This window comes from Harmonia axyridis, chromosome X (assembly GCF_914767665.1).
Source record: "Harmonia axyridis chromosome X, icHarAxyr1.1, whole genome shotgun sequence".
Lineage (NCBI taxonomy): Eukaryota > Metazoa > Arthropoda > Insecta > Coleoptera > Coccinellidae > Harmonia > Harmonia axyridis.
Window position 1 is genome coordinate 13991528 of NC_059508.1, and position 27097 is coordinate 14018624.

The window sequence follows — 27097 nt, forward strand, 5'->3', positions numbered from 1 at the left end:
TGATACCGAGTCCTCCATGATGACCATCATTTATATTATCTGTTTGTCGCATTCTTCCCGGGTTACTCTGTCTATAGCCTAACTATATAAAATAAATCTCAGTCAAAAATTTTTGTGAAAATATAAACGGCATGAGCAGTTACTGGTATGGACTTTCAAACTGATTTTTTTTTTGAGAAATTTCAAGAAAATCGAAAAAAATAGTGAAGTAAGCATCCCAGCGAAATGTGATGTTTTTCTACCAGTATCTTTCAGGTACAAAGGAAAATTTTTGTGTTACAAATATTTACTAACGATGGACTTTCAAACTGAATTTTTTTTTGCAAAAAATTGAAAAAGAAAGTTAGCACCCCAGCGAAATGCGATGTTTTTCTACCAGTATCTTTCAGGTACAAAGGAAAATTTTTGTGTTACAAATATTTACTAACGATGGACTTCCAAACGGAATTTTTTTTGCAAAAAATTGAAAAAAAAAGTTAGCACCCCAGCAAAATGCGATGTTTTTCTACCAGTATCCTTGAGGTACAAACGAAAATTTTTGTGTTATAAATAGTTACTAACGAATGCAAAAAAAAACTTTTAATTTTCGAAAAAGTGGGTGCTAACTTCTCGGACACTACTTATCAACCATATATCACCAAATATCTTGTAAGTACCTATATCTCACTTTCAAAATGATTTTCCTCTATTTCAGTATCGTAATGAGTTCATTACAGTTCTAAGAACAGTGCTTTAATGAACTCATTACAGCATTGTTTTCAGTTATATTTTTCGTTTTGTGGTTGTCTACACCGACTTCCAATCCTATCAGAATTCAACACACGTCAATTGTCAAGATAATATAATTTGGATTTAGTGAAATAATTGGCGACATTATTCTTAATTTCTCTTAATTCTGTTGGTGTTGAATCGATTTCGTCAGACATAATTCACGAATTCAATGCGTAATTATAAATTATTTCAAAATTCGAAACGTACTTACAATTCAAATTCAAATTCCGTAATCTGTCAATTTTCCTAGAAGTCACACCAACTGTCAAGATACAATACGAAAGTCACTAGGATGAATAATCAGAATTTTTCATTGAATTTCGACGATATTTCACACATCTTGACTGAAATAGAGAAAATATCGTCTAATATTCGTTGCAGAAGGCAATTCCAACCTCCTCGCTCGTTTTCGAATTTCGCATTTAGGTTGGAATAGGAGCCCATTCTGCAACTTGTTTTGAATATACTATGCTCGAACGTCAAGAAAAAACCGTTTGCACTGCATGCATTCGTCTTGGACAACTAGCGCCTCGTGCACCAACATCGCGAATTATCAGATTGCGTCATCTCTACCTGATTTACCCTTTAACTTCGATTACAATCGATAACGAATCGATTAGAACTTTTTTGAAATTAATTGTTTTTTTCCTATATTTAGAAAAAAAAAACATTCTTCCGACATGCAAGTAGTCAAATTTTCACAAAAGTCCTTTATGTATTCGTCTAGACATTTGAGAACATATTTTTGATTCATTATCATTCTATGGTCATCTTCGTTACGCGCGATTTGTGGGCTATCATGTTCGCGCCCAATTAGATTCAGTTCGTTATGAGCAGTGGATGGAATTTGTTGGTTTGTTTGTTGTTCGAATTAGAATGAGTGCTACAGGGAGAAGTGGCCGCCTCATGGTAAGTTTCATAGTTGCATATTAACCCATTTCTGAATTCGAATATCCAATGATAGTGTTAATGAATTAATGGGGAACTGTGGATTTTTCAGAAAATTCAAAGTTGTAAAATGTCTCTTATTTATCTTCGAATAGGTTTCGGTAATATTGAAGCACCTGTTTTCAAATAACGGCTTACTAGATTCATATACGCCATTATGGCTGAGTTTTACCTCAACTCTGAATAGGTATATCTCGATAAGTGACAAAAATATTAAACTATGAATTTCCAACGGTGAAAAGTATTAATTGTATAAGTAAATGCGAGGGTAAACGTGTAAACTATTTTTTTCATGTCTTCGAAATTCAGCAATGGTGTTCTAGAGCTAGAAAGATAAATGCGATCAAGGGCATAGATTTTTTTTTACTTGGGGGAGGTAATAGAAAAAAAAAATTGATGACATTGTTAACTCATATTTATAATGTGAGAAAAAGTGGTTGGATAACGAAGTTTGAACCAAATTACCGAAAATGAGAGATTCCTTGGATAATTTTTGAAATAAAATGGCCCATAAACATGAGCCTTTGTTTGCGAGATACAGGGTGTTTCTTGTAGTCCTACTTTTTTGTGATGCTTAACCAGTTTATAGAATCTTTATTAATCTTCCCTACAGATTTAGTAAATAAGTACCAAAAATTATAATTAATTTTATTCATCAAAGCTTACTGGATCTTTATAATAATTTGGATTTTCCTGAGAATTAAGTACTATAGAGAGCTGTTTGAATTTTTTTCTCGAAATCGATTGCAGATATTATACAGGGTGATTCACCGGGATGGCCTATTAGACGTTTATGGAAAACTAATAATAATTTTGAGCTGAAAATTTGCATATCGGGGTTTGAGACAATGATCTTTCTCCCTAAAATATTTTCAGATCTCTACAACTTCCGGTTATATTGGAAACAGACTACTACTTCCTTATTTCAAATGGTATATCCAGTATATTATTGCATCATTAGATAGCTTTTTTGATGGAAATTTAGGCAATATGCCATACCTTAGGAAAAACTTAACGGTTCATGAGTTATTGGGATTCTTATGAAAAAAATGGTGGCGATGAGGACTCACAGTTTTTTCAATATTACCGCAGAAAGAGCTTTTTCCAAAAAATTTTTTTTCTTTTTCGATTCCGCAAATACGCAGTATTATGTACAGGGTGTTTATAAGAGGAACATGAACTTGGACAACTCAAATTCATCAAAACTCAAGATTTTCAAATTAAAACCTATATTTTTAATTATTTCAGTCGATACTACGTCCAAAAATAGTGGAGGTTACTTGAGCAAACGCTATACCTAAAATGAATACTTTAAGAGTTATCGAAGAAGAACTTCAAATGAGGAAAAACCGCTATTTATAACTGTGTGGAGTAGTCTGCGATTTCCGAAAAACACAAAAAGAAACTAAAATTCGATGTTTTCATAACTAAATTTGACATATCAAGAATTGTAATGAATTATTCGTAATTGAAAATTGTATTGGTTTATGGATTTCTCAACAATCCCAACGAAAAATTAATTAACATTCATGAAATGTAAAATTTAGTTATCCAAACATCGAATATCAGTTTCTTTCTGTGTTTTCCAGAAGTAACAGACAGTTATTAACACAGTTGTAAATAGCGGTTTTTCCTCATTTGAAGTTCTTTCACGATAAGTCTTGAGTATTCATTTTAGGTATAGGGTTTGCTTAAGTAACCCCCACTAATTTCGTACGTAGAATCGACTGAAATACTAAAAAATATAGATTTTAATTTGAAAATCTTGAGTTTTGATGAATTTGAATTGTCCGAGTTCATGATCCTCTTTTAAACACCCTTTACATTCTTGGTCCAAGCCGAAAACAATCTTATAATACTACGTATTTGCGGAATCGAAAAAGAAAAAAAATTTTTTAAAAAAGGTCTTTCTGCGGTACCTAATATTGAAAAAAATGTGAGTCCTCATCGCCACCATTTTTTTCATGAGAATCCCATGAACCGTTAAGTTTTTCCTAAGGTATGGCATATTGCCGAAGTTTCCATCAAAAAAGCTATCTAATGATGCAATAATATACTGGGTGTGCCATTTGAAATAAGGAAGTAGTAGTCTGTTTCCGGTATAACCGGAAGTTGTAGAGATCTGAAAATATTTTAGGGAGAAAGATCATTGTCTCAAACCCCGATATGCAAATTTTCAGCTCAAAATTATGATTAGTTTTCCATAAACGTCCAATAGGCCGTCCTGGTGAATCACCCTGTATATCCAAAGTCACTTGGAGAAAGCCATTCGATTATACAAGGGTTGTCCAAGTTTCCAGAAATTCCTTTTGGGCCTGTGAATTTAATGCTTATACTTTCAAATAAACCCCAGTATTTAGCGGATCGCGGTATGTATAGGTAGGTACTTGAAAGGACATCTGGCCAAGCGTTTTCATGGACTAGTACAAGTGAGTTTGAATATACTATACCATAAAACAACAACAATCCAAAGAGTTTAGTACCTACTGAACCAGAGTTTCTTTTTAAATTTTTCTAAACTACCAGTGGTTCACAAATAATTCTGGAAGAAAGAAGCGGGCACCCTTCCAGAAAAAATCCAGCCTGTAGATTTGCATTTAAAATTAGTATATCACATGATGAAAACTTCAAATTGAAATATCTATGCCTATCTTTTGGAGGGAAGGTGCTATGGGAGAAAAACTTGAACTTTAATAGCTGTTGTGTTATAGGACTTTTTTTCTTGAAATGATCCGAGAAATCTGTAATTTTCATTTGTACCTCCAATGTCTTCACAAATAAATTGCAATTTGAATGAAACACAATAAATTCTACAACACAGCCCAGACAATTTTTCGATGCGAATTACTCAGTTCAGTTCTTTGATAACTACATATTGATATTTTGTGACGAGAAAATACAAAAAACCGAAAGCAAGGGGTAAGGTACCGATGACGAATGCAAAAATCACAGATGGCAAATTAAGGGCGATGTCGAGAAAACGGAAAAGACGAGCTCGTAGTGCAATAAAAGTACTCATCTTGAAAGCGATAATAAACTCATAAATTGTAGAGGGGTCCGATTTTTACTGCAGTAAAAAATCGGAAGTGTCGATTCATAGGAAAGTAAAATGATTATTATTGGTTCATTTTATAGAGAAATTTTCGTTCTTCGTGTTTTGCGATATTTCTAAAATGTTATATTTTGAAAATCTTGGGGGGTAATTACCCCCAGTAGCCTCCCCCATTTCTACGCCCTTGAGTGCGATATAGATTTTAGATTTTATTTCTCCAGTTTCGGCCATTTTCCTTCATCAATTTAACACCTTATTGAATCGAATCACATTATCGAATTAATTTTGTACATATGTATCCTTTTGTATCTCTCTTCTCTGATATATTATCTATAGGTGGGTACTGTCCCACCATAATCACGCCCACATAATTTATTTCTTGCTTTATATCTCTCTCATACCCACAAATTGGCATTTTCAATGAAGAAAATATAGAATGAAATTTCTTGTTCTCCCAACCAAAACCATGAAAAACTCAAGAATATTGGAGAAGAAGTACCCAATGTTTCCGAAATTACAGATTCCGGATTGATATTTTGCGTACCTATAGGTATATTACAATATACCTATACGCAAAATATCAATATACAGGGTGTCAACAATAATGGTGAGAACTTTGAGAATTTGTGGTGAATAATAGTGTTTGTTAAAAATATATTTTTTTCAATAGAAATTATCCCATCAATTTGAACATCTCTGTTTCATTTAGTTTTATCGGTATAGTATATCCAAAGTCACTTGGAGGCAGCCTGAATATTTCAATCATACAAGGGTTGTCCAAGTTTTTAGAAATTCCTTTGGAATTTATGAAAATATTACTATCAATACTCTCAAATAAATCCCGGTATTTAGCAAATCGTCTTGGAAACAAGAATGTCCCGATTAGATTGATCTTATTGGCTGAATATTTTCCCTCGTATTCCCCTTTCCACTTAGAGAGCGTTTTTGGTTACACTCATTGGCTGCATCTGTCACTTCTTAATTACTTTCTAATAATTCGCATAGACCAGTGTGGTCCATAGGGGTATCATTGAAATGCATTTTTACGTAGTTTTAGTTCGTTGTGTGACTGATGCTTTTAATGATTTCGACTATGATGTTCAGCACAATTCTATGGCTCATGTAAAAAAAGATGAATATTTCACAATCAAATATATTCCTCCGTTTACTTTCAAAGTCAGAATTGATATATGACGGGTTCTGAAGAAAATGATTTCGCATCCTAAATATCTTCATTCCACTGAAGGAAGAATTGATTAAAATGAGATTAACCAACAAAATTTTCATTACATTTTCTGATTTTAGCAATGTTATTACTGGTTTGAGAAATCATGTAGAATAGGCATATGATGTTGAGGCTCTTAGTACATCAAATTAGCAACTACGTAGCCAGATCGGAAAATCAATCAAGTATTTTATATAAAATAGAAATATTTCACCATTTCCTGCCTTCAGTCAGGACAGTTTTGATAATAGGTTACATATATCTTTGAATATTTATTCTGATTCTGAATACGAAAAATTTAATACTAGAAATACTACAATTTCTAACTGAGTGGAGTAGTCTATGACTCGGTCTATGACTTCCGGAAAACATAGAAACTAAAATCGAAATTTGGATAACTAAATTTGACATTTCATGAAATGTCATTAATTATTCGTAATTGAAAATTTTATTGGTTTATGGATTTTCAACCATCTTAAAGAATAATTTATTACAATTCATGAAATTTCGACTTTTTAATTTCTTTTTATGTTTTCTGAAATCATAGACTACTCTATTCAATGAGAAATTGCAGTTTTCCTTAGTTCAAGTTTTTTCTCGATAACTCTTTGAGTATAGGATTTGCTTGAGACCCCTCACTCTTTATACCTACGTAAAATTTACTGAATGAATAAAAAATAAAGGTTTTTTTCAAAAAACTTTTCGAGTGACTTGATGTCACTCAGGACCTCAAGGTCATGCACCTATTCTACCCTAGTTTGTCTTATCTTCAGACAGAACATTTCCGAATCTCAAACATCGTGCTCTTATAATTCAATGCAACGATCAGTTCATCATCGTTGATAACGTTCCTTGATAGTATATTACAGGTCGAGAATAAAGAATAATCAAATTATAACACCGTAGAATGACATAGTATAATTTTTGATGTAACAGCGAAAGCTACTTACGTCACTTCTGAAATAATCGAAATCTGAGTCCCATACATACGCAAAAATATTATTTTCAACTCAAGGGTTTGAAAAGTGTGCGCCTATGGTTTATGACTGTTTTGCAATTATCTCTTGCGAAGCGTTTTTATAGACTAGTTCAAGTGACTTTGGATATACTATACCATAATTCCATAAAAAACACCCTCTAACTTTGTGAATATTCAATTTATAGAACACAAACTGCAGGTTCATACAAATTTGAATGAAAATTGAATGCATACATTTGTGCTACAAAACTACCACTTTCTCTACTCAAATTCCTGATGAGGTTGCAACCCTCTCCAGGGGGTTTCTAGTAGAAACAAGTTTTGTATCCCAGATCATCTCCCCCGTCAACAAGAATCAATTTTCACTAATTCTGATTCGTTATTGTATTATTGAGGGTGCAGGACACTTTTGAATGAGACCTGTATACATATTATAACAATAATAATAATGAAGTTTATTTGCTTTCAACACAACATAGAATAATCATTTCAAGCTTTGTGTTATCTGCGTGAACTGTCATATCAGTTTGTCAGAGTCATATAGAAAAAAATCAATGACGTGAAGTTAGGAGCTTTTGAGCACTCGAAATTCATGCACTAATTGCGCCCTTTTAGACCACAAAAATTCCCTTTATGTCAGTCATTTCTTCGAAACCGCTCAATTCTGTTGGATCATATTTTTTCTATTATATTATTTAACAAATATTATTCCTGCTGTATATTGGTTTTACTAAAATATTGATTTATTTTCAGGGTCTGGAGAGTGATGGTACCGTAGGTGAGATTGAAGACATCCATTTATTTTTTTAACCTTTTATGATTTTTGTTTGTAATAATTTCTTGATGTTTTTAATATCCGCACGATACGAAGAGCTTCTGTCTCTATCGGCTCAAAAATACTTTTAAACCGATTTATGTAATAAATTTTTATGATCGTTTGGAAAATATGATTTGGGTCTCATTGAGTTTTTATCAGAAAAGAATTTATTCGAATACCTTTTATTGCTGATTTTTTATAATTCAATTTCTGAATCTATCGATAGGTTAAAGTAGCATGAAAATTAGCAAACTTCATTAGTTTATTCTCATTTTTGAATTAGTTATTTATTGTTGAGAAAAACATAGAATATCCGGTCATACATAATTCGTATACAGTGTGTTTGGAAAAGATGAAAAAAATTCAGGAGGTGATTCTTCAATTAAAACTAGAAATAAGGTCTTTTCTCTTCTCTTTTGGGTTTAACCAAAACTAAGGAATATCCGCATTTTATAGGAATATCTGCAGTTTCTGAAATTTTTCTGCATTTATTTACCGAATTTTTATTTCTATATGAAACTGAAGATATTCCTTTCAAAAATTGTTTCACTAGAAATCTCTCAGCTTTGGTAAAAATAACTGTTTTTTTCAAATTGAGTTTTCTTCTTTTACTTCAATACAAAAAAAAATTCAGATGAAATTGTAACGGTAATATAGATATAATGTCAATCAAGGAATCGCTTCTTCACTTTTGACAAAGGTATCTTTACCAAACATCCTGTATCGGGTGTTCCAAATTCTTTGTCTAGTGAGGTGATGTCAGAATCCCTTCAAGCAAGAAAAAAATGAAAGGCACATTTTCGGGATCGATTTGTGAGATAATTGACAAGTTAAAACCGCAATCTTATACTAAGTTCAACTGTTTTCAAGCTGTAAGGGAAAATTAGAAAACGGCGTCAAATTAAAAGTTCTGATATTTTTTTTAATACCGATGGTATTATAAACAGGAGACAAAACTATTCTACAGAACATTTTTTCAGTAAAATCCATTGGTGTAATTATTTTTTTTTCATTGCAATTAATTTTGAAGTTATGATACAAACTTTAGTTTTTTTTTAATGTAAGCCGTAAAACTGTCTATAATAAATAAAATATATATCATTATGTTATATTATAACATGATATATTCAAGATATTTAAGAAATTCGGTGGATCAATAAGGTTTCCGGAATTAAGACTTAGATTTTTTCAAACATTTTCGAATTTGTATTATACAGGGTGTCCCGTAAAGACCACGTCAAACCGAATGAGAATGTAGATCAAAGGATAACCCACCTGCTATGACAATATTCCCATTATAAAAGTCTTACCGTTTTCGAGATTTTTTTTTTTGGGGAAATAATGAATTTTTGCCCCTTTCAATAGTTTTGTCTTTACGGTTGGTACAATTTTTCACTTCTTTGGTTAATTTTTTCAGTAAAATATTGCTGAAGAATGATTTCAACGTTTACATTAAGAACTTCCTCCGAACATTTTAAAGGAAGGCTATGAGAAAAATTTTTCTTGGAAATTTTGGTAGTGGATTATTTTGTTCATGAAGTTTAGCCCATCGTAGTGGAACCAAAATGTACCGAGCTACTGCTGCACATTACACCAATAAATTGTCTATTTTATAGTGATTTCAAAAAGGTATCACACAAGTCATTTGATATTCAAAGAAAAAAGATATGACTGTTTTTATCCAAATGGGTACGTTTCTGACAAAATCAAGTTTGTCAATTCTGTTAAGAAATCTTCGATGTTGCATTACTTAGAGGACGATGGCAATTGTTTATGTGCGAAAATATTACTCGCATAATTATTCACCTCAACGAAATTCAATTTTGCCGGCAAATTTTGCGAAAACATCATGCAGATCCAGATTTTTTCAATAAGATCATTTGGAGCGACGAGTCTTCCTGTACCAAAGATGAGTACATGAATCTCCACAATTTGCATAGCTGGAATATCATAAATCCACACGAGGTGAGAGAAGATAGATCACAATATCGATTCAAGATCAATTTATGGACTGGAATATTTAATGGTGCAATTTTGGGCCCGATCGAACTGCCGCCATCACTGAACGCAAACAATTATTTGGAATTTTTAACCAACCAGCTGCCCATTTTATTGGAAGATGTGCCACTGGCGCTGCGACGTATTCAGTGGTTTCAACATGATGGATGCCCAGCACATTACGGACTCGAAGTTACCGCACATTTGAATAGAACTGATTCCCACCGGTGCATTGGAAGAGGAGGTGAAATTTTGTGACCTCCTCGTTCACCTGACCTAAATCCTAAGGACTTTTATCATTGGGGCTGCCTAAAAGACAAAGTATACGCAACACCCATACGTGATGAAGCCGAATTGAGAGAACGCATTCGCAATTCGGATTCATCACGTATTGGTGTTGCGTATACTTTGTCTTTTAGGCAGCCCCAATATTAAAAGTCCAGAGGATTTAGGTCTTCATGTACCCATCCTTGGAACAGGAAGACTCGTCGCTCCAAATGATCTTACTAAAAAAATCTGGATCTGCATGATGTTTTCGCGAAATTTGCCGGCAAAGTTGAATTTCGTTTAGGTGAATAATTATGCGAGTAATATTTTCGCACGTAAACAATTGCCATTGTTCACTAAGTAATGCAACGTCGAAGATTTCTCAACAGAATTGACAAACTTGATTTTGTCAGAAACGTACCCATTCGGATAAAAACAGTCATATCTTTTTTCTTTGAATACCAAATGACTTGTGTGATACCTTTTTGAAATCACTATAAAATAGACAATTTATTGGTGTAATGTACAGCAGTTGCTCGGTACATTTTGGTTCCACTACGATGGGCTAAACTTCATGAACAAAATAATCCACTACCTACATTTCCAATAAAAATATTTCTCATAGCCCTCCTTTAAAATGTTCGCAGGAAGTTTTTAATGTAAACGTTGTATTCATTCTTCAGCAATATTTTACTGAAAAAATTAACCAAAAAGGTGTAAAATTGTACCAACCGTAAGGAACTATTGAAAGGGGAAAAATTCATTATTTTTCAAAAAAAAAAAAATATCCCGAAAACGGTAATACTTTTATAATGGGAATTTTGTCATAGCAGGTGGTTTATTCTCTGATCTACATTCTCCCTCGGTTTGACGTGGTCTTTACGGGATACCCTGTATAATAACTTCAAAACTAATAGAACCAGTAATGAGAAGTTATGAGAACTTTTTATTTCAAGCCATTTTCTAATTTTGACTTGAAAGGTTGCGGTTTTCACCAAACTAATTCTGTCAAAAACCGAGCCCGTAAATGTGCCATTCATTTTCTTGTAGCTCAAAGGGATTCTGATATACCCCCACTAGATAACGAATTTGAGACACCGCATACATTCTTGGTTAAAATTTGTTTAATTATGTTTTACAGGTCTCAGGAGATCACAAAGAATCCGTACTGCTCCGGATCGCTGGGGATATCCAGAAAACTACATAAAGCGGCAGAACAAGAAAAGTAAGAAAAATCTTTATACTTATTAGTAAACACCTAGGGCGTAGATCCTTTTTTTGGGGCTGGGGGTAATAAAAAAAAATTATTGACTACAACGTTCACCCATATCTGTAATGTAAGTTTGAACCAAAAAGTATTCGAAATAGTAGCATTTTTTTGATTACCGATTCGATTGTTCTTGCCTTATACAGGGTGTTCCTAAATTGAAGGTACGAAGAAAAATGGGAGATTCCATGAATATACTTTTTTTTTATATACTATTATTTTCTTAATTGAATAAATTATGATATAATTTCAAGAATAAAATGTCTATACGCTTTGCCTTCGATATACAAGGTGTTTCTAGGAGTCCTATACTTTTTTTTTGTGATTCCTATAACAGTTTATCGAATCTTTGTTAATCTTCTTCTCAAGATTTAGTAAATAAGTACCAAAACTTATAATGGACTAGTTTAGTGATGTTGATAATACTATATTTGACACGATAGAATTAAAATATAGAGCAAAACTGATAAATCAGTGAAAACATTTTGAAAATCCATCAATAAATAGATTATTTGAATTTACGTATTTTAGCGCGGAACGTCTTTGGTCTCCGACTCGTCTGTGACGTCACGCCACTTGCCTGTGATCGCTACACCATAAATTGCGTTTAAATACTTAGCCGCGCCAAGGCTCTCGCGCCGTTTGTAGTTTTAACTCGAGTTTTGTTTTAATGTCACCATAATGGAAGAAGGCTTCGTGAAAGGACTAAGTGACAATTCGCCTAAAATAGATATATTCGCAGTGATGAAGTTTTTTTCTTCAAATCCATCTTATGTCAGTGCTGAAATAAAAGGAGTTAAACTTTTCCAATAAGTATCTACTCTTGAGTTTGCTTCATCATGGCTCAACTCATAACGATGATTTATTTAAAAAACGTTTCATCAACAGTTTGTAGTTGAGTACTGGTTGTTGAAGTCTATCCATTAATTATCAATGGCAAAACATATTTATGTGAGGAGTAAAAAGTAGAAAGAGAAAAAAGTAATGTTTACTGCCCGTATAAAATCCGGTATGTGTAGGTGTAACGAACAAAACACGACACGAACGGCACAAGTGATTGTATACCAATGAATTCGTAAGCACTCTTCCAAGCGCAACTTCAAAGTCCCATAACTTTTTCATTTCTAGAGGTATTTCAATGATTCTTCCACATTTTTGTTTCATTTTACTTAAATTTTTAGAATTAATCCTTAACGAAAAAATGAAAACTAGTCCATTAATTTTATTCATCAAAGTTTACTGGATCTTATGATAATTTGAATTTTCCTGAGGATTACTGAATAATTGTTTGACAAGTACCCACAATTTTCACATATGATGAAAACTTTGAATTTGAATATCTATATCAAATTTAAATTGAATTTTTTGTGAAGGAAAGGTGCTATCTGTATCTCGAAAACAAATCGTTTACGAACCCCTGTTGTAGTACTCACTTAATTTCTTAAAATGATCCGAGGAATCTGTCATTTTCGTTGGTACCTCCAATTTAGGATCACCCTTTATAGTCAATTCAAAACTGATGTCATCACAAATAAATTGCAATTCGAATGAAACACATCAAATTGTGAAACAGCACAGAAAATTTTTCGATGCCAATAACTCGGTTCAGTTCCTTCTTTGATAACTGCAGTATTAAAATTTTGTATTTACCGATGACGAGTGCTAAAATCACAGACGGCAAAACAAGGGGGACGTCGACAAAGTGGGTAGAAATAGTAAACCTCGTACATGGACGTACTCGTAGTCCAATAAAAGCGAGAATAAACTTTTAAACCGTAAAAGGGTCCGATTTTTTGCTGCCGTGTCGATTTTAAAGGAAAGAAAAAAGATTTTGGTTCTTCGTCTTTGAGAGGATTCTGAAATTTTATATTTTGGAAATCTTGGGGGGTATTTACCCCCGGTATCCCCCATTTCTACGCCCTTGGTAATAACATAATTTTTCATCTTTTTACACCTACTTCTAAGTAGAGGTACAAGATATTCCATTGTTCGTTGAGAAAAGTATTGTCATTCCCATAAATCAATCCCAGATTAAAATTTAATTAATTGAAATTTGATATCAATTTTTTTTTCCAGGGGGCAGGCGACCAGTAGGTAAGTTCCTGAATTTTGCTCCAGAGTCCAATTTGTGTGATAGATAGGAAGTCGAGGGAGGCAGTTGCAGATTCATCTGAATTTCTGAATTGATTTTTTTTTCAAATTTCAATTCGGATAAAAACACTTGAGAATTTTTTTTGTTCCACAACAGTTTGAATGATATATTGAAAACAATTTTGTCTATTCCAGATCGCCCAGTAAGAGGTCCCCCCAAACAAAAAAGTAAGTTATAGTTTTCAAATTATTTTCAATCCCGGCAATTCGTCAATGAAATAAAAATATATCCCTTTTTGGTCCTTCAAAGAAAGTGCATTCCGAAATAATATATTATTCCACTGATTATTTCACTCATCAAAATGTTATTGATACATTTTTTTCTGCAATTAACTCTAACTTTTTCAATTTGTATTGACTCTTTGGAATGAAATTAGAGATTCACGGCTTGGCTTGATTTTCAAGCTACTTGGCTTGAGCTTGACTTGATTTCAAGTAAATCTCAAGTCAAGTCAAGTATTTAATAAACATATGAAGCTACTTGATTTTTAGCAGTTTCGTTGTGTAATGTCACATCAATAAGAAAATGTTGAAATGAGAAGGAACCTCACAAAAAAACACTTTTATTCATTGAACTTCTTGTATAAAAGAACAATAAAATGGAAAATAATAAAGAAATAAAGTTTCCTAAAATTGAGAAACCTCCAGGCTTTGTTTGATTTCATAATTTTCCATCCAGGATCTGAGAAACATGAGGCACTTTATAGATTTGTCGCCTAACCTATTGCGGGCTTTTGTAACTGTAAGAGAAGCTCTGGAAAATTGTCTTTCAACAGGAAAATTATCGTTCAGAAGATGCTGGCGTTCATATAAAATCCTTGGCCATTTTGGCCAAGTTTGGAAAGATATTTCTGAAACTTCCAAAATCTACCAATAGATTTCGTAGAAATGTGAGAAAATTACTAATAAAGTGCGCACGAGATTGCAGAAATATTTGCCGTGCGACGCGTGCATATCAAGCTCAAGTAATATCAAGTAGCTTGACATCAAGTCAAGCAATAAATATCTAAAATCAAGTCAAGGTAAGATCAAGTATGTAATTTTTCACGAGCTTGATTTTCAAGTCAAGTAGTTGGTTAAAATATCAAGCTAGATACTTGGCCTGATGAATCCCTAAATGAAAAATAGTTTAGGTTATCAATATATCCAGTTGTTAGAATCTCTCGTCCATAATTATTACAAATAATAAATATCCATTTCATTCCAAAGGTCTTCGGAACTTTTCGAAAAATAATTAGCAATCCTTCTGAAATTTCCCGAGTTTGAAATTCTCATTCTTATTCCATCGAACCTCTTCGAATGGAACTATAGATTCATGAAATCACTCGATCATAATTATAAAAAAGTAAAAATCATCCCATTCCTGTGAGAGACTGTCGAGGGAAAAGGTACTCTTGAAATTTCCACAGTAAAGTTTGTGAATACCTTTAATCGTTTTTGTAAATATTCGTTTTGATCCTTCAATACACATTTCGATTAGCTTTGTCAAAAATTCATCCCTAAAACGTGAAATAATTATTATTTACTCAACCTTGGATAAAAATCAGTGAAAATTTCAAAAGCTCTCATTTAGGAATTGCCGAGGATTCAACACTCTTTATGAGGTACAAATTGTATTGATAAGCTAAATTCTAAAAAAAAAAAATTTACAGCGCCCTACGAAAGACCCCAACACGTACCGAAGCCCCCAAGAGCAAGGGCTCCTCCTCATTGGAGGTATAATTTTCGATGTATGTCGCCCGAAACACGTAAGTTTTCGTTTTAGTTCTGTTTCTTCTTATCCCTATCCTTTTATTACTAGGCTCAGTTTACTTATTTTTAGCTCAATTTTCAAATTTTTTTCAGTAAACTGTAGATGAAATTATTGATTTCAACTTGCGAATTCAAACTTTTATTAAATGATGGCAAGAAGCGCGTGTATGAACGAGAGATCGAAATGAAAGCAAAGACGGTGCTATTCTTCTTTTTTAAAATATCTAGGATATACAGAGTGATTCACCGGGATCGCCTTTTAGACGTTTATTGAAAACTGATCATAATTTTGAGCTGAAAATTTGCATTTAGGGGTTTGAGATAATGATCTTTCTTCCTAAATATAAGATACCTTTTTTGTCGACAATTTCGGCAATGTGCCATGCCTTGGGTAAAAACCCAACGGTTTATGAGTTAATGTGATTCTTATGAAAAAAATGGTGGCAATGAGAACTCACATTTTTTTGAATATTTCGGCAGAAAAAGCTTTTTTCCAAACCATTTTTTTCGTTTTCGATTCTGCAAATACGTAGCATTATAATACTTTTTGTGGTTTGGACCCAAAAATGTACAGGGTGTTTATAAGAAGAGCATGAACTTGAACAACTCATATTCATCAAAACTCAAGATTGTCAAATTACGTTTTTGGTCCAAAATAAAAACAGTGTTGCAGAATCGAAAAATTTGAAAAATGGGAGTCCTCATCAATGCCACCATTTTTTTTCATAAGAAATTTTTTTTCATAAGAATCGCATCAACTCATGAACCGTTGTGTTTTCACCCAAGGTATGGCATTTTGCCGAAATTGTCGTCAAAAATGCTATCTAATGATGCAATAATAAACTGGGTGTGCCATTTGAAATGAGTAAGTTGTACTCTGTTTCCGGTATAACCAGAAGTTGCAGAGCTCTGAAAATATTTCAGGGAAAAAGATCATTGTCTCAACCCCAATATGCAAATTTTCAGCTTAAAATTATCATTTATTTTCCATAAACGTCCAATAGGCCATCCTGGTGAATCGCCCTGTAGAATTCTCATTGAAGCGTCAAGTTTAAATAAATAAATACAGTTTATTCTGTTGATCAACATACAGTTCTTCTCACAGAAATATTAACAAAATATAAATGAATGTGCGATATAAATTTCTTATTACAAATTTGAATTTGTTAGTATTCAGATTTCAAAATAAAATTACACCACTAAATTTTTTCGCACATTAGCTCGAAATGTTCTCAGTGATATGGATAATCTGATGGTACGGGGTAATTTGTTATAAAGTTCTACAGCGCCATAGCTAGGTCTTTTTCTACCATAATTTGTTTTTGTGTTTATATCCAACCTGAATCTCTATTTCTTGTATTATATTGACGGATGATGTTGTTTTCCATTGTTAGGGCGTTCTTCATGAGATTATTGGTGATTTTTCAGACAAACATGTAGACTTCCTTATCTTCATTAATTACGAGTTTGTTGCAACACAACCATTTATAGAAAGTAAGCAGAGCACTATTCGCAACTCTTTCAAGTTCCTTCAGATCATTGTGATAAAACAATAAAACTGTGTCGCCTGCAAACATATAGCATTTTCCTGGTAGATTCACCTTTGATAAACACTCAACATTCAGCAGGTACCTTGGGGTATAACGGTTTTGACTTTTCTTTTTCCAGTTTATTTTACATTTATTGTATCATATTGAGATCTGTCTAATAGAAATGATCTTATAAGTTTCAAGGCTGGTCTTGATATTCCAAGTAGCTCCAGTTTTCCGATAAGCTTGAGATGATCTATTGTATCGAATACTTTCTTAAGATCTATGAATATTGTAGCAACATAATAACCATCGTCTGTTTTTTTTATTATATTTTCTACCAGGTCAGCCACTGGTCCCAGCGTTGAATTATTTCACTCGAAAACCATACTGTTTTTGAGACAATCTGAAAAATCCAACCAATCTTGTTTTTATTATTTCCTCAATAATCTTTGTAATTGTAGAATTATTTTCAGCTATGCCTGAAGGTAATGGTGAAGTGCCGGAAGAGCCACTGGAATCAGACGAAAATGTTACAACAGGTAAGGATGACAGTATGAAACTCAGTTTGCATTTTTAATTATCGTTCGAGGTTTCCATTCGGGTTCGCCCATATATCTTTTGTTAATTTTATTCCAAAGAGTTCTTCTGGGAATGTTGTACACTTCGGCAGCTGTCTGTATTGAAATGTTTTCATTTCGAACTGCATTGATTGCTCCGATTAGTGTTTTTTTCTGTATAATTACTATATTTCCTTGCATACATCTTCTTTTTGTATAGACGACCAATAATTGTGCCTGAAAATAACGCAGGTGAAACAAATTTGGTAAGTGGCAAAGTCTCCCGTCAAAGTGCCACAATAGAAAAATTTCTCAAAATATCGAAACCCTCTCAACCAAATGTTTTCAGTTTTTTTTAACTACATTCTAAATGAATGTAGAGTAAGCTGCTAAAAATATTTTGATAGACCGTTCGCCATATTTTCTGCACAACTCCTAGTATTTCGCATATATACCCACGTTAAAAAATTACCAGCTCACATAACGTACCTTAGCACACCATTCAAAGTACCTCCGTTGACAAAGTCACACCGCTCTACCGTACTGAGAGAGTTCACAACATTTTCAATTCTTCTTTAGTATACAGGGTGTCCCAAAAAGACCACGTCAAACGAATCAGTTTCCGTGAATATTTTTGAATGATTGCTTCAATTTATTAACTGAAGATTAGCACAAAATATTATACTGGGACTCCGAAAAAAAAATTTTTAACTCTCGTTTTGGAGAAAGTGTTTTTTTGTACCGAATTCGATCTGAAATGGTGTACAAAAAAGCACTGGACATTTACTGCATATTAAGTTGAAAAGTTGCCTATTCTATGAGGATTTCGAAAAGGAAGAATTCAGGTGATAACCTAATTCAGAAAAAACGATATTCAAATGTTTATTGAAAATGGAACATCTCCGTGAAAATCTAATTTTGTCACCTTTTCCACAAATTCAAGCTAAATGAACGAAAAATATAATCAATAATACAATGTTTCTACCAATAATGAGAATTCCTCTTCATTGAATGATATTGATATAGAAAAATTACTCAAAAAATATCTTCACTGCTAGAAAAATTATATACTTATATATTTTTATTTCAGTACCAACTCCTTCAGTCCCCGAGGTCGTCCCCGAGGTCGTCCCCGAGGTCGTCCCCACCACTGCAAGAAGTAAGTTTTATGTTTAAATGTTAAATGTAAATGATACAATGCTTCTACCAATAATGAGAATTCCTCTTTATTGAATGATATTGATATAGAAAAATTACTCAGAAAATATAATCACTACTGGAAAAATTATATACTGTAACCACTATGCCAAACAAAGCAGCGGCAATAGATTGAAGAAACACAAAATACATTTTTTCTGAAATTTTTCAAGAATTCCTCTACTTTCACAGGCCAAATTCTGGTCTGATCCGTCACATTCCCGAACTGTTTTCGGTCCGAAATATTTATTTTTCCGTTTTAGGCTGTTTTAATTCATTTCTTTTCGTTTTTTATAAAGGTTCACTTAGGATAATATGTCAATTCACGCTTAAAACCAACTTACCATGCCACTACGATTAACGAATCGATTGTCAAGGAAATGATTTCAAAGGCAATAAGTGCAGCTACAGAGTGAAAGCTGGTATACCTTTTACCGGCGACCGGCACCGAAAGGTTCTGTTTTCTCGCTACTATGGAGGAAAGAGTAATTGCTGGCTGAAACTGGTAGTTCTGTTCGAAACATTGAGCGTGAAAGATGTCATCGTCATCATCTGATGATATGATTGCCCTAGATTCAGTAGTTTTTAAATTGGCAAAAACAAAAGTCGAAATTCATCCAATAAATCGTTTGAGATTTAGATATAGTGAATATCATCACATTTTTTGAAATTGAAAAATGAATGAGCCGGGAAACATTCAAAATTTTTGAATAAGATTGAACTAAAAATTGGTGTTATTTACATAAACAGCCCATATATCCTGAAAAAAGATTTGTGTTTACTTTGAGGTAAGTTATATCACAAATTATCACAAAATCTATCGTGGGATGATAGGTAAGATTAAGGAAAGGTAATTTATATGGGTTAATGAATAACCAATAAACTTTCAGAGGTTGTAGGTTCTGATTTAAAATATTTTATTAATGAATCATCACATAATTTATAAATCTATATAATCTGTTATTGATAAATTTAATACCGAAGAATTGTTTTCTGGAAGAATATCAATTCTGTACGGCCGGCCGATGATTTTTCACAAGCTTCTTAAAGATCCGGATTTTATGTTATCGCTTTTCTTTTGTGTGTAACATAATCGATTCATAAAGAAGACAAACAATAACAATTTTTCACATTCAAATTAATTTTTAATTCTGAAATATATTTCTTTATTCTTCAGGTTTGAGAAGGTCTACTCGGGCCAGTAGGTCACCAGTCCGATTCCAACGTGAGCAGCTGGAAATGAGTACAAGTAAGTTGAATTATTGAGGATCTTAAATTAACGTTTGCCTCCTACACGTGGTGCAGCCTTTTCTACATTTTTGGCTGCTTTCTGTTTAGGTGCAGCTTTGGGTTTAGGTGGAGCGGCAGCCCTCTTGGTAGCCTTTTGGCTCTTCTTCTGCTCTTTGACAGCCCCGATGGCTTGTTCTCCCTGAGCTTTCCTCACTTCAGGCCCTTGATTTCTCTTAGCCATAATGCCATTTAGAGGAGCTCCTACAATAGCCCTTTGGAATTTTTGAGTCCTCCTGGTACGTTTTTTGGTAGTTTCCTCCTCTTGACTCTTCTTATGTTTCCTTCTGTAGAGGATGGCCCATGTTACTTTCCTTGGATTCCTCAATAAATGGTTCTGTTTTCTCGCTACTATGGAGGAAAGAGTAATTGCTGGCTGAAACTGGTAGTTCTGTTCGAAACATTGAGCGTGAAAGATGTCATCGTCATCATCTGATGATATGATTGCCCTAGATTCAGTAGTTTTTAAATTGGCAAAAACAAAAGTCGATATTCATCCAATAAATCGTTTGAGATTTAGATATAGTGAATATCATCACATGTTTTGAAATTGAAAAATGATAACGATATGTTTTTTCAATACACCCGAATGAGCCCGGAAACATTCAAATATTTTTGAATAAGATTGAACTAAAAATTGGTGTAATTTTCATAAACAGTCTGTATATCCTGAAAAAAGATTTGTGATTACTTTAAGCTAAGTTATATTACAAATTATAACAAAATTTATCGTAGGATGATAGGTAAGATTAAGGAAAGGTAATTATATGGGTTAATGAATAACCAATAAACTATGAAAAGGTCTTCACCAAGGGCTCCCTTTTCGGATGGATCATGTAACTGGCCCTAAAATTTCAACATGCCTGAGTGAAACTGAAGAAATAAAGTATTTTAAATATGACGGTTAGGTTATTATTATTATTAGGATTGGGGGAAAGGTGCCCAAGATGATCCCCCTAAGCAAGAATTGACATAATTCCTTAGTTTCCTCGAATAAGATTTAATTGAGGAGGTTTCATTTCACTGCGACTTAATGGTTTATTGTGCCCCCCATCACACTGAGAGAAATCCATATTTTTTTATTGATAAAACACTTAATATTGAATGTTATTAAATACCTTGTAAACAAATATTTTATTCTCTATTGATAAACTTTTTTAAATGCATAATTTAACTACTAAAGAAAATATCAAATATAAATCTGCTGTGAGGGTTGTGAATAAATAACCTTCAAATAAGTGCTTTATCAATAAAAATATATGGATTTCTCTCAGTGTACGTAAAGCCCGCCACTCACGAAGCGTTTTTTCGAGACTTTGAACGTCAGGCGTCCAAGAGATTCCAGTCGGGCGGTCAAGTTCTTTCTCTGATTTACAGTCGTGCGGTCGTGTCCTGAGCTGCCCGACTGTAAAATTATCCGAAAGCTCGAACATTGGTGCCTCGTGAGTGGCCGCCTTAACGGCATAGAATTCAACTGGGTAGCTCCGCTCAAGAGCTCGTAAATGAAAGGGATCATCTTACCTGAAGGCATCAACTCGTACACCTTGTCCCTATATTATTATAAGGTTATTATTCTCCTTTGACATTTCAATATCTCTGTTAATACTCTATTTCTGATCCCAGGAAAGAGAAGGCGGTCTGAGCCTGCAGATAGTTCAACAGCGACACCACCCGCCAAAGGTATATTCCTACTGTTTTTTGATATCTTCGAAGTCCGTAAAATCAACAATTATTATCATTAGCGTTTTTTTCTGTATGGAAGCTAATTCTTGATGATTTTATGGGCTACGTAGTAATGTGCGCGCTTGTTCAAAGTAGATATCGGGATATCATTTTGGCTGAATGTTTGATGTTATTCACGTAGAAATTTTCAGCAGCGAGTCTCAAACGAATGATTGTAGTCAATCATACAGAGGTCGAACGGAAGGAGTCAGAGAGTTTGGAGATTTGAAATTATGAGGGTAGTTTCAGGGTCTGAACACTCGGAACATCTCGGTTTACCCCCATTAAGTTTTGTTTGCTCAATATTTGAGAACAAACTCCTCAGAATCTATTTACCAAATTTCACTGGAATTTTGTAAGTGGTTGATTTTGGGTAGAAACTACATTGCCCTTTTTATTTAGGGTGCCGTTGATATGAGAACAAAAACATTTAAACTTCAATATATTATCCACATCTATATTATTTATAATCAATAATTCATTAAATGAATGAAAAATATGATTTGAGATGTTTTATTTTTCACATAAAAACACCGCTCCATATGAAAAAAGGGATGAAAATTTTTTCGCTATATCAAATTTGAAGTTAATTGAGAAATTCAACTAAGTTTTCTGTTATGTTTGTTGAATTATAAACTTGAAGGCACATATGCTTATTTTGAAAACTAGGATAAACTTGGAGCCAATATTTATATTTTATTTTACCTGAAATTATAGATGGTATCCATAATATTGGGGAATTTAATTAATGCGAAATTTCGCTAAAAAATGGTTTGAAAACTTATTTGAACAAGCATGCACAAGCCGCCGACTGGACTCATTTCATTAGAGCATTATCATTTTTATTTTCCAGTTCGCAGAATGGGACCAGTCTCGTCACCAATACCAAAGAGTAAGTATCAGTACTACCCATGTCGAATTATTTTTTCAAGAATTGGTCGATAAAAAAATTGAATTTACTCCAATTTCAAAACAATGAACTTACGCGAATATTCAAATCATCTAATTTTTTTTCCTACGCTCATTTCGTCATGAGTTAATGTGATTCTTATGAAAAAAATGGTGGCAATGAGAACTCACATTTTTTGAATATTTCGGCAGAAAAAGCTTTTTTCCAAACCATTTTTTTCGTTTTCGATTCTGCAAATACGTAGCATTATAATACTTTTTGTGGTTTGGACCCAAAAATGTACAGGGTGTTTATAAGAAGAGCATGAACTTGAACAACTCATATTCATCAAAACTCAAGATTGTCAAATTACGTTTTTGGTCCAAAATAAAAACAGTGTTGCAGAATCGAAAAATTTGAAAAATGGGAGTCCTCATCAATGCCACCATTTTTTTTCATAAGAAATTTTTTTTCATAAGAATCGCATCAACTCATGAACCCTTGTGTTTTCACCCAAGGTATGGCATTTTGCCGAAATTGTCGTCAAAAAAGCTATCTAATGATGCAATAATAAACTGGGTGTGCCATTTGAAATGAGTAAGTTGTACTCTGTTTCCGGTATAACCAGAAGTTGTAGAGCTCTGAAAATATTTCAGGGAAAAAGATCATTGTCTCAACCCCAATATGCAAATTTTCAGCTTAAAATTATCATTTATTTTCCATAAACGTCCAATAGGCCATCCTGGTGAATCGCCCTGTAGAATTCTCATTGAAGCGTCAAGTTTAAATAAATAAATACAGTTTATTCTGTTGATCAACATACAGTTCTTCTCACAGAAATATTAACAAAATATAAATGAATGTGCGATATAAATTTCTTATTACAAATTTGAATTTGTTAGTATTCAGATTTCAAAATAAAATTACACCACTAAATTTTTTCGCACATTAGCTCGAAATGTTCTCAGTGATATGGATAATCTGATGGTACGGGGTAATTTGTTATAAAGTTCTACAGCGCCATAGCTAGGTCTTTTTCTACCATAATTTGTTTTTGTGTTTATATCCAACCTGAATCTCTATTTCTTGTATTATATTGACGGATGATGTTGTTTTCCATTGTTAGGCCGTTCTTCATGAGATTATTGGTGATTTTTCAGACAAACATGTAGACTTCCTTATCTTCATTAATTACGAGTTTGTTGCAACACAACCATTTATAGAAAGTAAGCAGAGCACTATTCGCAACTCTTTCAAGTTCCTTCAGATCATTGTGATAAAACAATAAAACTGTGTCGCCTGCAAACATATAGCATTTTCCTGGTAGATTCACCTTTGATAAACACTCAACATTCAGCAGGTACCTTGGGGTATAACGGTTTTGACTTTTCTTTTTCCAGTTTATTTTACATTTATTGTATCATATTGAGATCTGTCTAATAGAAATGATCTTATAAGTTTCAAGGCTGGTCTTGATATTCCAAGTAGCTCCAGTTTTCCGATAAGCTTGAGATGATCTATTGTATCGAATACTTTCTTAAGATCTATGAATATTGTAGCAACATAATAACCATCGTCTGTTTTTTTTATTATATTTTCTACCAGGTCAGCCACTGGTCCCAGCGTTGAATTATTTCACTCGAAAACCATACTGTTTTTGAGACAATCTGAAAAATCCAACCAATCTTGTTTTTATTATTTCCTCAATAATCTTTGTAATTGTAGAATTATTTTCAGCTATGCCTGAAGGTAATGGTGAAGTGCCGGAAGAGCCACTGGAATCAGACGAAAATGTTACAACAGGTAAGGATGACAGTATGAAACTCAGTTTGCATTTTTAATTATCGTTCGAGGTTTCCATTCGGGTTCGCCCATATATCTTTTGTTAATTTTATTCCAAAGAGTTCTTCTGGGAATGTTGTACACTTCGGCAGCTGTCTGTATTGAAATGTTTTCATTTCGAACTGCATTGATTGCTCCGATTAGTGTTTTTTTCTGTATAATTACTATATTTCCTTGCATACATCTTCTTTTTGTATAGACGACCCATAATTGTGCCTGAAAATAACGCAGGTGAAACAAATTTGGTAAGTGGCAAAGTCTCCCGTCAAAGTGCCACAATAGAAAAATTTCTCAAAATATCGAAACCCTCTCAACCAAATGTTTTCAGTTTTTTTTAACTACATTCTAAATGAATGTAGAGTAAGCTGCTAAAAATATTTTGATAGACCGTTCGCCATATTTTCTGCACAACTCCTAGTATTTCGCATATATACCCACGTTAAAAAATTACCAGCTCACATAACGTACCTTAGCACACCATTCAAAGTACCTCCGTTGACAAAGTCACACCGCTCTACCGTACTGAGAGAGTTCACAACATTTTCAATTCTTCTTTAGTATACAGGGTGTCCCAAAAAGACCACGTCAAACGAATCAGTTTCCGTGAATATTTTTGAATGATTGCTTCAATTTATTAACTGAAGATTAGCACAAAATATTATACTGGGACCCCGAAAAAAAAATTTTTAACTCTCGTTTTGGAGAAAGTGTTTTTTTGTACCGAATTCGATCTGAAATGGTGTACAAAAAAGCACTGGACATTTACTGCATATTAAGTTGAAAAGTTGCCTATTCTATGAGGATTTCGAAAAGGAAGAATACAGGTGATAACCTAATTCAGAAAAAACGATATTGAGACAAGTCAATGTAAACCAAATATAGTCGTGCTCAATTGCGGTGTGAACACATTGGCCGATGTAATAATACATAGGCCAATGGACTGGGCCGGCTTGGACGAAGTGGCCAATTTGTCGATACCTAGACCAACTCCCACAAAAGGTAAGTTAGGTACTAACGTTTAGGTATCTACTATGTCTAGTTGTGACATTTGTAATTTAGTGCCTGAAGCAAAGAATTTTTGGGCGTCCTTGGTTAAAAAGCATCAATAGCAACATGATTTTCCAGTTGTTGGAGTATCATATGGTAGATTGTATATAGCCTTCAAAGCTCGATTTTGCAATATTTGTACCCTCTGTAAATTGCTGACTGATTTATTTGACCACACACCAATCAAGTATGCCAGCACAGAATGAATATTCGAGTAATATAAAGTCTTTTTTGCTTGCTTACTAAGATAGGGACTAACTGCTCTCATTGTTCCAATAAGAGGTGTAAGTTTACGTGACAAATATTCTATATGTTCGGTCCATTCCAGTTTTGTGTCAATATTCAATCCGAGGTGGGTGTGCAAATTTTTTTGATTGATTTTGATTCCATTTATTTTGATATTCAGCGGCTTTGAGGGTTAATTTTTCTGTTTGAAAAGGAGAACAACCGTTTTTTCCACATTCAAGATAAGTCTGTTTTCAGTTAGCCATTTCTGAAACTTTCTAAGGTCAATTTCAACTCTCTGCTGAAAAGTGTCTAAATCCCTACCCTCGTAGAGCAACGCTGTTTCGTCAGAAAACATATAGTACAGAGATACAACAATGGACCAATCACTGATCCCTGCGGTACTCCCTTCAATACCCTTTCCTCTGAGCTTCTTGTCGTTTCTATTAATGTGTGAATCTGAATGTGATGATCTATTGTATCGAATACTTTCTTAAGATCAGTGACGGCTCGTCAGGGTCGGCAGGGTCGGCCGGGCCGACCCAAAAATTATCAGGAAATAGAAAATAGTTCTAGATATTCAATTCATTCAAACTCAATCGGAGTTATCGATTTCGATATCCAAATTCCCTCGGTAATGAATATTTCCACTCAGAACAGGAAAATATAACTTATACCGGCCAATATTTTCTTTCGGACCCACCTAATATTCGATTTCCAAAGCATCCAGCGTTGTTATTCCCTTTCATAAATTGTAACAAACCACAATCGTAAATGGTTACTTTTCGTAACATCACCCCAAACAAGTTATTCCAGAATTGTACGTAACACCGTAACATTAGGTCTGAAATGTAACACAAATGTTACAATTATACAATTGCAACTCCTAGAATATCACTGAAAGCATCTCATCACGTTAGGTCGGCCGAGAGCCGATGGCGGAACCAGCGCTACCGAGAGCGCTACGTAAAGGAAAAGATACTACGACATACGCCCAGAATACGACCACTCAGTAGAACGGCACAACAACTCGATGTAAGGTCGCTTCCCAATACACAGGATCGGCTGGCCGGTTATCCTATTGCAGAGCGTCAAGCAGCAACTTTTTACAGTTTATTTCAAATATTTGCTAATTAAATGAATGGTTAATTATGAGACATTATGTCCTAATCAGAAAAGAACTTATTTATGCCGTTCGATAGTAGCTATTGATTTTCAGATCATGAAAATATAATAAATATATTCAAATGAATGGTTGATTATGGGATATAACGTCTTAATCTGAAAAAAACTTATTTATGCCGTTCGATAGTAGTTAGGTATTGATTTTCTGATCATGTACTGGGACAATGCTATCTTCGGCAATTCAAATATGCTGAATGGTATTACGGAATTCATTTTCTCAAATAATATTGTTTCCGATGTTCCTGAATTATATAAGTTATTTTGTATGATTTTGTCCCTGCCACCAACATCCGCGTCAGTAGAAAGAAGTTTTTCAGCGCTCAAAAGAATAAAATCTTTCAGTAGGAACATGATGTCTCAAGACCGTTTAAATAACCTGGCACTGAT

The 27097-nt window shown here is 33.6% G+C and overlaps 1 protein-coding gene across 1 annotated transcript; it reads right to left on the minus strand.

Moving 5' to 3' along the window:
• Nucleotides 1-19478: 19478 nt before the first annotated feature.
• Nucleotides 19479-20278, minus strand: LOC123686163 (60S ribosomal protein L24-like; the record flags this gene model as incomplete). The annotated part of the gene is made up of 1 exon (XM_045626164.1): nt 19479-20278. A coding segment is annotated over one exon (489 nt), but the record flags the coding sequence as incomplete, so codon positions are not given.
• Between the last annotated feature and the right edge of the window lie 6819 nt (nt 20279-27097).